The 16,140-nt window shown below is 32.6% G+C and overlaps 1 protein-coding gene across 1 annotated transcript; it reads right to left on the minus strand.

Annotated features, from left to right (window-relative positions):
• Positions 1 to 429: 429 nt before the first annotated feature.
• Positions 430 to 15,639, minus strand: LOC132746869 (uncharacterized). The gene is made up of 3 exons (XM_060736145.1): positions 12,478 to 15,639; positions 6,770 to 8,090; positions 430 to 567 (listed from the first exon to the last, which is right to left on the minus strand). Exons 1-2 carry the CDS (start codon positions 13,802 to 13,804, stop codon positions 6,775 to 6,777), a joined length of 2,643 nt encoding a protein of 880 aa, XP_060592128.1. The 5' UTR covers positions 13,805 to 15,639; the 3' UTR covers positions 430 to 567; positions 6,770 to 6,774.
• Between the last annotated feature and the right edge of the window lie 501 nt (positions 15,640 to 16,140).

The raw sequence follows: 16,140 nt of genomic DNA on the forward strand, positions 1-16,140 counted from the left end.
TCATAAATAGATCACTTAACAAGCTTTTAAAAATTTGTCTTATTTGACATATTTATGTTTAAAAAAAGTGACATTTCTTATTTTAGAAACACTTTTGTCCATATCCTGTCTGACAAACCATTGCTCCATAATTGAATGCTAAAAACTTCAATCTCCTGATAATTACATTATCATTTGTCAATATATACGAGACATGTCACATAAAACATACCATCTATTGTTTAAACCACAAAGTTTCTGAAGACTAAAAAGACAAATGTCTTGTTTTGTTAATAAGTAAAAAAGTTTTCATAACAAGAAGAAAATAGGTTTTCTCAACATTTCAAAGGAAGACAACAAAAAAAAAACACAACATTTTGTTTTAAAAATCAGACACAGCTAGATGGTAATTTTATTACATAACTTCACTTCTCAAAGATGTTGAACCATGTTTTATTCCACAAGACTGCCATCCTGTGATGAGGTTACACTACCAGATCTCAGGGAGCTCCGTCTCTCCCCAGTACTGGCTCCAGTGTCCGTACGGGCCTTTGCTGTTTCTTTGAAGTTTAATTTCTGTGTTTCTATCTGAAATTACATAGATAGGTATATGATTGATTGATCATTTTTATAATAATTCAACACTAAAACAATTACAAAATTTAAAGACATTGGTATTGACTTTTCAATAATCACAATAACCAGTATTGTAACATTACAAAACAGAAAACTGAAAAATGTTAACCTTATTGTATAGAACTAAAGAGATAAGCTTGTTCTGCTAAGAAGATAGCACTGTCAATTAGTTGATTACTTTAATGGATTTTAATAGAAAACTATAAAATAAGTAAACAGTAAAGAGTGTGGTCAGACTACACATTTGCTATCATTACTGCTGATACTACAAGAGTGTGGTCAGACTAAACAGTTGCTATTATTACTGCTGATACTACAAGAGCGTGGTCAGACTACACAGTTGCTATTATTACTGCTGATACTACAAGAGTGTGGTCAGACTACACAGTTGCTATTATTACTGCTGATACTACAAGAGCGTGGTCAGACTACACAGTTGCTATTATTACTGCTGATACTACAAGAGCGTGGTCAGACTACACAGTTGCTATTATTACTGCTGATACTACAAGAGTGTTGGTCAGACTACACAGTTGCTATTATTACTGCTGATACTACAAGAGCGTGGGTCAGACTACACAGTTTTGCTATTATTACTGCTGATACTACAAGAGTGTGGTCAGACTACACAGTTGCTATTATTACTGCTGATACTACAAGAGTGTGGTCAGACTACACAGTTGCTATTATTACTGCTGATACTACAAGAGTGTGGTCAGACTACACAGTTGCTATTATCACTGCTGATACTACAAGAGCGTGGTCAGACTACACAGTTGCTATTATTACTGCTGATACTACAAGTGTTAACTCTTAACCTGCTTTTATGTAATGGATTTACCCTTCTTTGAATTTGAAACAGTATCAAAGACATTTCAATATAAAAATGCAAAAATAAAATAACCAACAGTATAGAGCTTGGTCACATTGTACATAAGAGCAGACTGGCATGACTCTAAAATGACGGCAAATTTTAGACCAATTACTTTTGGTTACAGCAGGGTAATGGTTCAAAACCATTTACACTCCAACAGACTTCTGTCTCTGTCAGAGTTAAAACCATTAACATTCAAAGACCTTGAAATAAACTAAATGTAATTCATCAAGATTATCCTTCATGATTCTGAGGAACCCTTTTAAATACTTTTGTAGCAAAGAAATCAAACTTTAAGCGAAACTTATTTCATTGAGAAGGTAATTTTCAAAATTGTAAGTCAACTGCACTAATTTTCAATTCAAATTCAAAGTTTTCATTATATTGTAAATAAAATAAAACATACTGTAAGATAAGAATAAGTCAGAAAGAAAACTTGAAAACGCTTCACTTTAAGTACATGTTCTGATGAAGAAAAATGTTGAAATGTAATAACGGTGCTTCAGTGATACTAAACAAAGCTGGATTAAAATGTTCTGTTTTTATAAATAAATATTCAAGCCTTCATCAGGAAAATGTTGAAATCTGGTTAGAAAATTTTAACTGACAACTGAATTTTCAAGCACTCAAATTTCTCTGTACCTCTAAATATATCATCAATTTAGTATAGATTTAGCAACAATTAAAAAAACCCCACTGAAAAATCATACCACAGTTAGAAAGATGAATGACTTCCCCCCTCACATTAAATAGATAGAGCAGCAAGCTACTGTTACAACATTAACATCATATTTATTGTGACTAGTTGTCTTATCTAACTACACAAGGTAATCTTCAACAAACAGCTCTGTCTTATCATTTCATACAACTCTAATTGATTCTAGGCCAAATTTCTTAATTGTTTTATATTTTAGAGATACTCCAGTTCAAAGAAGAGCAGCATTTAACATTTAAACTTTTATATTGAATGTTCAACACAACTCTGTCCTAAATATTATCACTCTTTTCTGATTAACATCTACTCTCATCTTCAATTAAATTTAGTTTGTCTCCACCACACATATTAACATGTTTACACTTGTAAGACTTGATCAAAACAAACTGCTACATTACATTGGCCTTAAATTCTTGTAATTCTAAAATTATCAAATACCCCAGCAAAAGCTTTCATGAATCTCACAGAAAATGTGCTGACTCATGATATAAATTCCAAAATTACATTTAATTGGATCAGTTGCATTAACTTGTTTATACAGATGTCACATGTTTAGTTAACTGTTCATTACACTATAAAGGGAAACAACTCTGTATTTGCATTATTACAGTTATAAATGAACAAGTCCATACTAATGTATTAAGATAATTTAGATAAAATCAAACATTTTTTTTTTCTAAATAAAACAATGAACCCATTATTTTATAACTGCAAGTAAATTAAGCAATCCTTACACAAACACAAACTAATTAAACAAATGAAAGAGTTATGACCCTTCTTTTTCTCCAAGCCAAGTGCCAGTAAGAGCTACCTTCAGGTTTGGTCTACTGTTCATCTAAATTTAGTTTATTCAGTCAAATCTAAAAATATCAAACTTACTCTTTCAAGTTTTTTTTATGATTTGCAATTTTCTCATTCACAATTTTATCTCCAGACAAAATGCTGCAGGTTTAATGCTTATATCTTTCTCTATCTATGTATATTCAAGTGAAAGAAGCTAAACTTAAGTACCAAAGAATTATATCACCAGTTATGATAAAAATTATGATCAAGGATATGTTCTATCATCAGGTGGTTCTGAAACAAGGCCAGTGAGCTAGATATTGCTGTAAGACACTTACAATAAAATTTCATCTTTCACTCATCTCATATAGTGAAATTCTTATGAAATCTTAAGATAATGAAAACATTTTTATAGTTAAAGGTAAACCATACAGTCTTGTATAAAATGTTTAAAATTTTGTGTGTTTCAACTAGTGTCTCTGTCTTCTATACAACAAGCTGTATACTAGAATTTGTTCATTACATAACGATAAAACATTTATCTTGCACTTGTCAATATATCTTTATGAAAATTTAAAACACAGATAACTTAAATAATTCTACTGTAAGAAACAACTTTGGAACAATCATGCCATAATTGTTTGTGTTAGAAACAGTTTAAAAAGATAAATTGACACAAAAGGCTATAAAAACTTTTCTTGAAAATAAAACACTTTTTACTTTCATTTTTACAACAGATCTTTCTTGATATAGGTTTGAAACTATCAAAATCTTGCCACAATATACTTGTACCTTCTAATACATTCAAAACTTTGTTTCTATTAGAAAAAACCTTCCAACAAGATTATTTTTTGCTATATCTTAAAAGGATACAGACTAGATAAAAGTACCATAACTACAGCTAAATGACTGTACATAAAAAGTACAATAATGCACTACTTCATTACGTAAGTTTATTTTTTGCTGTTTTAATGTGAATGAGGGCTTCTAAAACATTGAACTTGACATCAAATATACAGGGTACGTATTTGTTTTTTACCCAATCAATTAAATAATCATTACTTAACTTCATACTTAAAGAAAAGAAGATTAAAGATTGATCTCCTGCAATTTATGTTCAATAGACCTCCTACTTTAAACAAACATCTGAATACAAAGATACAACAAATGACTTCAATATTTTAACAGCAATATTCTCTTCAACATAAACTGCTGTATTTTTTTCTTGTTTTCTAAATCTGCATTAATGGTTTGCCTTTCTTTGACAACAGTCCATTCAAGGTTTATGGGAAGAGATATCCCAGATTTATTGAGTGTATATGTCATTTTAATTAACAAATAAGATTATACAACTTAAGAATAATAGTTACTTAAAATTATTACTTAGGTCTTTTTTAACTTGAATTTTAAAACAGTTCACAGGACTTCATGTGCAGTTTAGAGGCACACATATTGACAGGTTTAAATAGATCTATATTTAAATAGTAAAATATAAGACAAAACCATGGGTATATTTGATGACTTAATATGTTACACAAGAATGTCTTTTGATCACAATAATCAGCTGTCAATTTAAAATGACATATACACTCAATAAATCTGGGATATCTCTTCCTTATACAATGTACGGAAAACTATATCATGTACTTCATCAAAGATTCACGAGTGACAAGACGGCCAATAATAAATACAATCTCTCAGTTACTATCAAGTCTGCCTACAAATACAAACAATATGCTTAATCATTCATTTTGTCTAATATAGATAAATGCACTCATTATGAACAATGAGCCAATATTTAAAGTTTAAATACCATTTATGTAAACTACCAAACATGTGTTTACTTGATCTGACAATAAGTATTATAAGTATTACCTCGACCTCTTCATTCAAAGAATGTTGACATGGGGAAAGTAACACTAGCCAACATGACACCACCTTTGTTTAAATTATTATGCTTGAAGTATTTTATAACTTAACCAAATCAGGTTTAAACTGGAATGGTTAGACATATTCTATGATTATATTATACATGACAAGTTTCTGAAAATTATACCTATTTCTGTCTTACAATGTAAGAAGACGGAAAGCAAACCATCCCAGTAATGTTTAGTAAAGTATATAAAATCTGCATATCAACAGATATATCAAACTTAAATTCTGTAAAAAGCTATTATCACTAATAGTATTGCACCTATACTAGTTGCCTATATTTATAAAATTTCTAAACTGAAAAAGAGACATAATTTTGTAAAGACAAAATAATGCACATGTGCAAACAAAGTAAAAGTGATGGTCATTGTAAGTATTCCATGTTTCAAAGAAGATAGTACAAAAAGGAGGCATAATTTTGTTGCCAGTTATAAATACTTATATACAGGAATAATTAAGTTAGATTATAATTTCTCACTTAAAAAATAAAAACAATTTAAAGAAAGTAAAAATGAGGAGTTTGGACAAAAATGTTGTTATCTCAACATGATATTCGTCATATGAACTTACAGTGAAACTGCAGCTAAAAATACGTGATTCATAACCATTTTAAGCAAAAAGAAACGCAAAAAGGTCAAAATGCATTAAAAATTTGTGAACTAATCTATTAAATTGTCAAGGAATCAAAAGTAAGATTAATTTAAAATTTCACACTTAAATAAAGATCCTAGTTGTACTACTAAAGGGGTCCGTAAAGATTTTTCCATAACATCCTGACATCAAAAAAGGCACAACGTTTTAAAATAGTAAGAAACAATTTGTGAAAAAATCAGGATATTAATAAACGCTTTTAATGTCAAAAAAATTAATGTTTTTATTGTGTTATAATGGTACAGTCTGTGGAGCCAAGGCTCGTTCTCGATGGAACCGATCACCCTCAAGTTGGGATTTCCCTATCCTCTATCAAACCCAATGATAGATTCTATTATACTGCTGTGACACTGTAAGTTATAATAAAACACAATTAAGAGAAAGTAAAACATTGTGAAGAGAGTCATTGAGATGCAAGTAAACCCTTGTTTGTATCACTCTTACAACATGATATTCTGTCTAATTATGGAAGCTTTACAGTGAAACTGCAGCTAGAACACTACATGGTGATTTCATAAAACCATTTCCTCTGCAACATCAAAGCACCAACAGCAAAACATTGAAGTGAAGCAAAAGGAGCAGAACAATATTTGTAAACATAATTATTAGTCTATTAGGTTAAAGTCAAGGGAAACACGTAAAGAATGTCTTTGTGAAGACTCTAATAAAGTTTTACATTTAAAAAAAGATCACCAAAATTAAAGTTTGTACACCAGATACTGACAGGTGAATCAAGCTGTAAAGAACTTGTTATGCCAGAGACATCCTAGCAACAAATCCCAACAAAGAGAGTATCAGCTAGACAGTAAAATATATAAGGAATAAAAGGTAAAAGATAGACAAGTTTGTGGGAAAGCAAACTCAGATATGAAAGTATTACATAAACTGCATTTTAAATTGTAACAAAGCAAAACTGTAAATGAAAGAATTATTTCAGGTCCAACATGTGCTTAAGCTCAATAGACCATCCCCAACAATTGATCCACACCTTCAAAAACAGGCCATAAAACAGACAGCATGACCTGCCTTTACTGCAGGTCATCACAAAATCATTTTTCACAAATCTCAATAGTTTTCTTTACAGACATGTGTGAATGTTTCACTCTTAAGAGATTGTATAACCCTTAAAAATTTCAGTTGTTTGTTTTTGTCTCAGACATTAAATGACCAAAGGTTGTAAGAATGAAGGGCTGACTTACATCTCTCATGGTACAGTCTGTGGAGACCTAAATGAGCTCCCAGTGGAACTAGCACTATATCTTAAATCCTCAGCCATACTTAGATATCCTTTCTGTTCTGTATACTTGGTTTCATATTTTGAGTATTGAATCTTCCGTTTCTTGCCAATATTTGCAGGCTTATGGTGAGCATTTGTAAGTGAATCTACTTTTGGTAATATACCGTCTTTAAAATTCACGTTGTTTTTTGCTATAGTTACATGACTTGGTTTTGGCTGCCAACCAACATTTTCAAGGGAATTCACCTTTGGAATCTTTGACCAATGAAGATGGTTTTTATGGATCCTAACATCTCCACCACGTGGTCTATAGTCCACATTTGTTAATGATTGTATTTTAGGCAGAGCACGCCATCGTGGAATTTCATTCACAATATGTACATCGCCACCACTGGGAGTATACATCTTGTTTTCAAAACTATTAACTACCGGTTTAGCATCCCATCTGAGGTTATGTTTAGGTATATGAACATTTCCACCACCAGGATAATGCCTCAGATTGTCATTATCAACTTTTGGATATGCTCTCCAATGCACTGGTTCATTAATTATCTCAACATTACCACCTCTAGGTTGGTACATATGGTTATCATCATCGATTTTGGGCTGAGCTTTTATTTTCAGTGGACTATTTATGATTTTACGAGTGCTAGGGGGTGGAGAGTAACGTATATTTTCACGTGTATTAATTTTTGGTTTATCATGCCACTTAAGTTTCTGGGTAAAAACTTGAACTCCTCCACCTTGAGGTTTGAATTTAACATTCTCTAATGAATTAACAGCAGGTTTTGCTTTCCAATTCAGTTTTTCAGTATGGATTTTTATTTCATGCTGACGTGGCGTGTAGTCAATATTTTTGAATGTCTCAACTTTGGATTTCTTCTGCCAATGCGGTTTCTCATCTACAATTTTCACCTTTGGTTCTGGGGGATGATAGTCCTTGTTTTCCAAAGACTTTACTTTGGCCTCTGCTTGTATTTTTTCTTGATTGACTATCATGTATGCACCCTTCTCAGTATATTCAACATTTTTTAAGTTCTCTGTTGGAATATTTGGTGGTAATTTAATCTTTTTAGTCAGATCTTCAAGTGCCGGGGTATATCTTTGTACTTTTCTCATATGCTCTACATCAATTGAATTTACCTTTGCCTCCCCTTTCCATCTTACAGGCTGAGTTTCTATAACTTTGTTCCCACCACCTGGAATGTAGTTTATATTTCCCAGAGTTCCAACTTTAGCCTCTGCATCCCAGCCCATATCGATGGGCGGCACATACAACCAGTCTGCCATAATTAAAATTCACCACCTTTGACTCAAGTATAAGACGTCCACTGTTTCATAATGAAGAAATGCACAAATTCATGATTCATATTTGATGTCATTTGATGTGAAGATGTCTTACATACTCATCATTGTCACTATGTAAAACGTCAATCATAATGTCAAGCTTTCATTTAAAGTCAATATCTATATAGTCCAAATAAATTATAAATCAAACTTCTTTTCTGCCAGTCCAAAAATCTTTTTCAAGCCATAATAATTTCAAGTGAGATTTTAACTTGATGGACTCTGATTAATATTATAAGTATCCATTATAAACAAAGAGTCAATACTATAAAACATGGTTTTGTTATATGAATCTTATAAGAGTTGAAATGAAAGTTTATAATAATTATGCCATTTGTCACTGGTAACTAAGTGTTGTAAAGGAAGTTACTGAAGTGAAAAGATATATCATATAGCCCAAATTAATACCACAAAAAGGAATGCTACTTATATAAATGACAAAACCTTCAATAAAAAATAAATCAATTTTACCAATATATGGCTTTAAATGACAAGGATTCATAACATTTAAATTGGTAAAATGTTTTGTGAAGAAGAACTTCAATAAAAGGAATCTATTGTTTCCTTTAAATGGCATTCACCCAGCTAGTTTTTCCTTTCATTAACAATTATAGACAGTGATTTTATACAAAGGGCCATTGTTTGCATATATTTTGATTAATTAAACCTTAAATGCCATTTATTTACTGTGTGCCCACTCTGTATGTGGAATATACATGTCCTGGTTAATCTTTTTACCATGCGTCTTTAAATTAAAACATTATTCTGAACAGATATTATCCGGCACAATTCCATAATTCATTATATACACTGTCTATAATTTCACTAAATTGTTTCATTTGTTTGGTTTTTATCAGTTATATTTCTTTCAAGTCAAATGTGAATAACTGAGGTTAATGTTGCTCAAAAAAGATTCACCAAGATATCTTCCTTCATGTTAAAAGATAATTATGTTGAACTGTCTATGAATTACAGGAAAATTTGATTCTTCTTTCCATGCAATATGAACTAAAGTAGAAAGAAACAAATGAAGGTAAGAAAACAAAGGGAAACAACTCTTCTATATTATTTCTATGTTACTTGTTTGTTATCTAAATATTTCAGTGTAAAATTATGTATATTTTCCTGCTTCTGACAAAAGCATATGATGTTCTCTATAGCTGATCCATAACTTTCTATAATCACAAATGATACAGGTATGAAACTTTTAAAATGAACTTTGATAAGACAGAATTTACGATAAGGAGCCTACCAGTTACCAAAATTGCTATCTGTTAACATAGCATTGAGTCTTGCAAAATGGTGCACCTGTTTTTAACATAGCAACCTGTCTGTTCTGATAATCATAAACAACATCTTAATCTTGGGAAAAAAAGCAACTAAACATTTTTGAAAATACGTTTCAGTAATTTTATTAAATTAAGCTAAAATGGAGTTGAAATAAAAAGTAAATTGAAAGCCAAGGAGCTATCCTGACATAAACCTGTTAATGGCTAATTTAACTTTCTATATCTCAAGTGACTATGATTAACTAGATACATATAAATGAAGACTGTTGAAAGCTGTTCAGTTTCCTCCCTAACATTTAGGAATTAAGAAATAATACAGCTGTTACATTTTACTCCAATGCACATATTGTGCATTTAACCCTTTACCTCATATAGACATGTTTTGATGGCTTTTCGACCCCCACCCGTACATGTTTTTTTCATGCCAAGAAAATTTTGAACATGTGACAGGCTAAAAATGGCCGCAGGTTGCCTATCTCAATCCATTGAGAAGTTGCAGCACTTTGAAATCAGTTTTGATGGAAATAAACAATGCAAAATAGTGATTTTTGGCAATTTTGAGAAGGCCCCCCCCCCTTTGCCAAGGTAACAGAAAATTTAGGATTGAGCATGCTGTTACAGAGGCTATGGTCCAGTCAACATTTGTGCCATGTTTTATCAGTATTGAAGCTTTTTTCATAGTTTTATAGCAGTTTGAACTTATAACAGGAGGATTTTCAGTGAAAACAGTGAGGTTAAGGGTTAACACAGTTTACAACCTTAATTTTAGAAATAATTAATAGCTTGTAGCAATTAATAACTAGGATATTGGCAATATCTTTCGATAAAATGCTTTAAAAAGTATGTGGCCTTGTCATATAATTAATATAAATACAGACCTATGTTTAAATTTTGCAAACAAAATAAAATACAATTTTAAACATCTATAATTTCATATTATGAGTTGTTGCATTAGATAAGGCAACTTATGTTTACATGTCTTTGCTCAATTATAACCTGTACAGTGGGAGGGTACCCTATATAAAAAGTTAAAGGTATTAAGAGATCAATAACATTTCAATAAACAACTTTCAAAGTACTCTCTCTCTCCCTCTCTTTCTTGATTGATTCATATTCCAATATAGTCCATTGACTAGAATATGAATGAACCATTTCAAGCTTTTTGAATACAAATGATAGCATTTATGCAGTTGATATATAATTATTGGTTACTACATGTAAAAGTGCAAACTTTTATACCTGAAAAATAAACATTTACATGTAAACATTTTGAACCTAAAGCTAGAAGAGCTGATTTACTCAATATATTTCATTTATTGAATGTGATCACTTAGATCTGCTACAGAAAGACAATAGATGCCCTTTTTTGTCTAGTTAAAAGTAGAATTAGGTAGCATTTTATCCGGTCAAAACCAAATAAAAGGAGAACCTCAAACTGCCACACTGATTGACCACACAGTGACAGGTAACAGCAAAGATAGGGTCTGTGACAGGTAACAGCAAAGGTAGGGTCCAAGATAGGTCACATCAAAGATAGGGTCCGTGACCAGTCATGGCAAAGGTAGCCTCTGTGACTGGTCACAGCAAAGGTAGGATCTGTGACAGGTCATGTCAAAGATAGCGTCTGTGACAGGTCACAGCAGATAGGATCCATGATCAGGTCATGGCAAAGATAGCGTCTGTGACTGGTCAAAGCGAAGATAGGATCCGTGACAGGTCACAGCAAAGATAGCATCTGTGACTGGACACAGCAAAGATAGAGTTTGTGACAGGTCACGGCAAAGGTAGCATCTGTGACAGGTCACAGCAAAGATAGAGTTTGTGACAGGTCACGGCAAAGGTAGCATCTGTGATAGGTCACAGCAAAGATAGCTTCTGGTACAGGTCATGGCAAAGAAAGTGTCAGTGACAGGTCACAGCAAAGATAGCGTCTGGTACAGGTCATGGCAAAGACAGCATCTGTGACAGGTCACAGCAAAGATAGCGTCTGTGATAGGTCACAGCAAAGATAGTGTCTGTGATAGGTCACAGCAAAGATAGTGTCTGTGATAGGTCACAGCAAAGATAGCATCTGTGACAGGTCACAGCAAAGATATATAGCGTCTGTGATAGGTCACAGCAAAGATAGTGTCCATGACAGGTCATGGCAAAGATAGTGTCTGTGACAGGTCATAGCAAAGATAGTGTTGTGCAGGTCACAGCAAAGATAGTGTCTGTGACAGGTCATGGCAAAGATAGGGTCTGTGATAGTCATACATACACTTGTAAAATATGAACTTTCTCATTTAATTGGTGTGTCTAACAAGACACATTCTAAGAATCAGGTTACATAAGGTACTACACTTGCCTATGTTACCTATCTTGTTACCTTTAAAATGATTGGTCAGAAACAAATTCAACTTTAATAATGGTACACCACAGTTTTAAACTGGTCTCAAATGTCAACATTAATAACCTTGGTACTTGGTAAAAAAAAAACAATTACAGAATAAATAAATGAAAATCAATTTGCTTCAAAGAATACTTTTATTCTAATGAAAGTGGATTTAGTTTACTGTTAGCTTTTGCTGTGTTGATGTCTAATACCTATATCATATTTCTAAAATGAATAAAAGACAATTAGCTTATAGAAATGAAAATTTGGTCTTCAAGATTTTGTGTATCTGAATCAATATAAAAGTTCTAATATCATATCTATTTTATTCTTCTAATAATGTTCTACTGCTTGTGATATTTTCATAAATTTAAATTTCAATCAAATCATATATATACATGTATTAGAAATTTCCATGTTGAAAAGTTTGAAACTTTTAAGGACAATAATATTGATGTTATGCAAAAAGAAAGAGGAAGATCATTCTAGAAGCCATACAGAGTATAAATCATTAACTCATGTAATCAAATTTTATCTAATTTAAAAAGGGAGGTAACTGGAAAATTGCAATCTTTTCAAATCAATTTTTCAATAAGTTAAATTTGTATGTTAAAATTTTGATCATCTTACTTACATGAACTATCATGGTGAAGTATCAAGGTACTGTCTGAGCTGAATTTCTTGAATATGCTCGACTCAATGATCTAGAAAACCGCCCAAATATACTTGGATCATACATGGTTTCATCTTTACCATACGTCAATTTAAAAGGTTTATTGAAATGTCCTGGTTTATAATGAGCATTTTCTAAAGATCCCACTTTTGGCGAAACTGTTTTTCTGTAAGATGGAATAGGACTGGATGATATTGACTTCTGTCCACCACCTGGTCGATGATGAGCATTATCTAAGGAACCCACTTTGGCATCAGCTTTCCACTTTGGTTGATCGCTAAATATTGGAACATTTCCGCCACCTGCTTGATGAGTAGCATAATCCAGTGAACCTACTTTTGCTTCTGCATGGTATCGTCTTGGTTTATTTTCAATCTCAACATTGCCACCTCCTGGTCGATGGTTGGCATTAATAAGGGATCCTACTTTTGGATTGGCCTCCCAAATTGTTGGAATAGTAGAAATTTTCACCTGACCTCCAGCTGGCTGATGATCTTTATTATCTAATGATCCAATCTTTGGGCGAGCATTCCAGTGTAATTTTGTATCTACTATTGGAACATTACCGCCACTTGGTCTATGATCTTTATTTTCAAGAGATCCAATTTTAGCTGGTACATTAAAATTCACTGGGTTATCAATGATCTTCTTAGTTGGCTGACGTGGTGTATGATTTTTATTGTCTAATGATCCAATTTTTGCCTGTGTTTCCCAGTGTAACCGCTGTGTTGGAATATGAACACCACCACCACCAGGCTTGTAATCCTTATTGTCTAATGATCCCACTTTTGGTGTTGCATTCCACTGAGGTTTTTCATCTATGATAGGTCTATTGCCACCTTGAGGTTTATGATGGGCATATTCTAATGAACCCACTTTTGGTTGAGCCAGCCACTCAGGTTTTCTGTTCTCAATCTTAAAATTCCCACCACCTGGCTGATGGTTTTTATTATCCAGAGAGCCAACTTTTGCATGACCATTGAATTTCTCTTTTTCCACACGTATGTAAGGATGACCTCTCTCATCATAATTCAAATTTTTAAACTTTTTATAAAACTCATCTCTGTATGGAAGTAAACGTACAATATTGTCTCCAGGTTTGTTGCCATGCAAAGATTTAGGACGTGCTAGTTCCATGTGCCTCTTGTCCAGAGACCCAATTTTTGACTTCTTTTCCCAGTGAAGGCGTTCAGTATGGATAAGTTTATTCCCACCACCAGCCTTGTGGCCAATGTTATCTAAGGATCCAACCACAGGCCCACTCTCCCAGCCCATGTTAAATCCTTTCGGTAAATCATTATATGGATACGACATTTTCTTTATTTTTTTCTTGCTGTCAACAGTACTTCCTTAGATAAATAATACTAATACATTCCAAGAATTACTCCTTACTTTTATACAGTAGTAAGGAATAGTTTCTTCCACTTCTAGTAGCAGTGAATAGTTTCTATGACTTAAAACTGACTCCCTGATATCTGCTTTCAATACATGCAATAAAGTTTTTGTAAAGTTATTGTCAGCGTATAAAGAGATCTACTCTTATCAACATGTTGCAACCCTTTGTATAATTTTATATTTGTATATTGAGCTATTGTACAGGCATTATACTTTTTTGAAGTTATTCTATCAATATATACTTCTAAATCCTTCTACTCCATATACAATAACTCGTCACCCGCAAGTTTATTTTACCTATACACTTCTGAATACTCCAATATTTAAGTCCATTTATCGTTTTATCCAACCCTATATTTGTTTTAATTGTCACAACAAAAAGTCCTTTTTAACGACAAAATAATCCTTTTAATACTTAGCAATACAGTAAAGACTTTAGTGTGTCTGGTCTGACATAAAAATTCTTTTCCAATAATCTATTACCAGTACGGATGTAGCTGTCAATATACATAAACAATTCACACAATAAAACTTTTCAATGACATTCAATTTTGATTTCTTCACAGCAAAAAGAAGGAAATGTCCTCAAAATCCGAGGTTATTCTAAAAACACATGCAACAATAAATGAAATATGTCAATAAAAACAGTCCTAATCCTTTAATCCATCGAGAGCAAATTAATCCACATTCTATTCCATAAAATCTACCATAATTCTCTCTATATAATCATTTTGATTTCAGGGTAGAAACCAATATCTCTTTCAGTGGGTATTATGCATTGACTGAACTTCAAAAACGTATTGTCACAAATTATTTGCTAACATCCATATCAATACATCCAATAAATTATATCTTCCAATTTATAAGTCTTAATATAATGAAATCAAAATGTTCATCGAAATGATACATGTATAAAACTTTGTTGACATGTAAAATCTATCTGTATTCCTACATATGTTATCAGAGATCCAGCATCATGGAACAAATTTATCAACACTCATTAAAATTCTATCTGTAAGAAAAATTCATCCTTATCTGTCTTCAAAGTGCCGTATTTCTTTCAATTCTATTCACTCCATCAAGAATAAGTAATACACCTGGATGCTATTCTACTACTGCTAGGCAGAAATTCACTTTGTTTATTTTTTCATCAACAAGTCCATGCTATATAGAAGAAGAATTTCTTTCAAGACATCATTTTCTCCCCACTAAAATCTGAACTGCAATACAGGTCCATCCTTAAAATCAGATTGTTTGCTTTATCTCACAGATTTGTTTTTTTGTTTTATTTTTAATTGCAAATGAAGGTTGGCCAAAAAATCAGAGTTGTTCCAAACGAAAAAAAGAAAGTCACCAATATTGAATATTTGGTAACTAAGGCTGTAAGGTATGAAGATATCAAATTTTCTCTGTGAATTTTGAACAGTATTAGAGAGGTATAGTGGACTCAGTAATCAATGATCACCCATGATTACACTTGAATACAATCTACTGATACATGTGCTCATGGTTCGTCAATAGGCAAAAAATGTTGGTACCGTACTTCACCTATAAACAGTGCACATAATTGCCAGCCAACCAATAAACTTATTTAGTATGATATAATAAACTTATTTAGTATGATATTGTAAGTACCTATTTTTATTTGATCTAAAACTAGACTCTGAGAACAAATTGTTTTTGTTTTGTTGTTTTTGTTGTTTTCTGACAAATCTGAAATTCATGAATCAGACATAACAGGTTGTTGGTTAAAAGTCTTAGTTTAACCTTTTCCCTTATATAAGCGTGTTTCGACGGCTTTTTGCCCCCCCCCCTTTTTGAGGCCTCAAACAGTGAAAAAATGTCCTATTTAGACCCCAAACACTGTTTTTCGTTTGAGAAATGTTGTTAAAAAAAGTGACCATTTTTTCTGCGCCGTCCCCCATCAAAATAATACATCAGGGGGTTGCCAGAAGGGGGATGTGCCCCCTTCTGTTTGGGGGGTTTGATGGGGGGCGGAGTCCCCCTCATCGCCAAGAAAATTTTGGACTTGTGAGAGGCTTAAAATGACCCCAGGTTGATCATAAAGTAACGTGTAACCAACGCTGAAAAGCCTTTGACTCTATCTCAATCCATTGAGAAGTTGCAGCACTTTGAAATAAATTTTGATGGAAACAAGAACCGGTTGAACCGGGTGATGCTCCCCGAGAAGGTTCTGGACACAGGAAAGTATAAAAAAAATGAACAAAGGGCAATAACTCCAAAATTAGACCAGG

The sequence above is a fragment of the Ruditapes philippinarum genome, unplaced genomic scaffold (genome assembly GCF_026571515.1).
Source record: "Ruditapes philippinarum isolate M1 unplaced genomic scaffold, ASM2657151v2 ctg1153_1_1_1_1, whole genome shotgun sequence".
Lineage (NCBI taxonomy): Eukaryota > Metazoa > Mollusca > Bivalvia > Venerida > Veneridae > Ruditapes > Ruditapes philippinarum.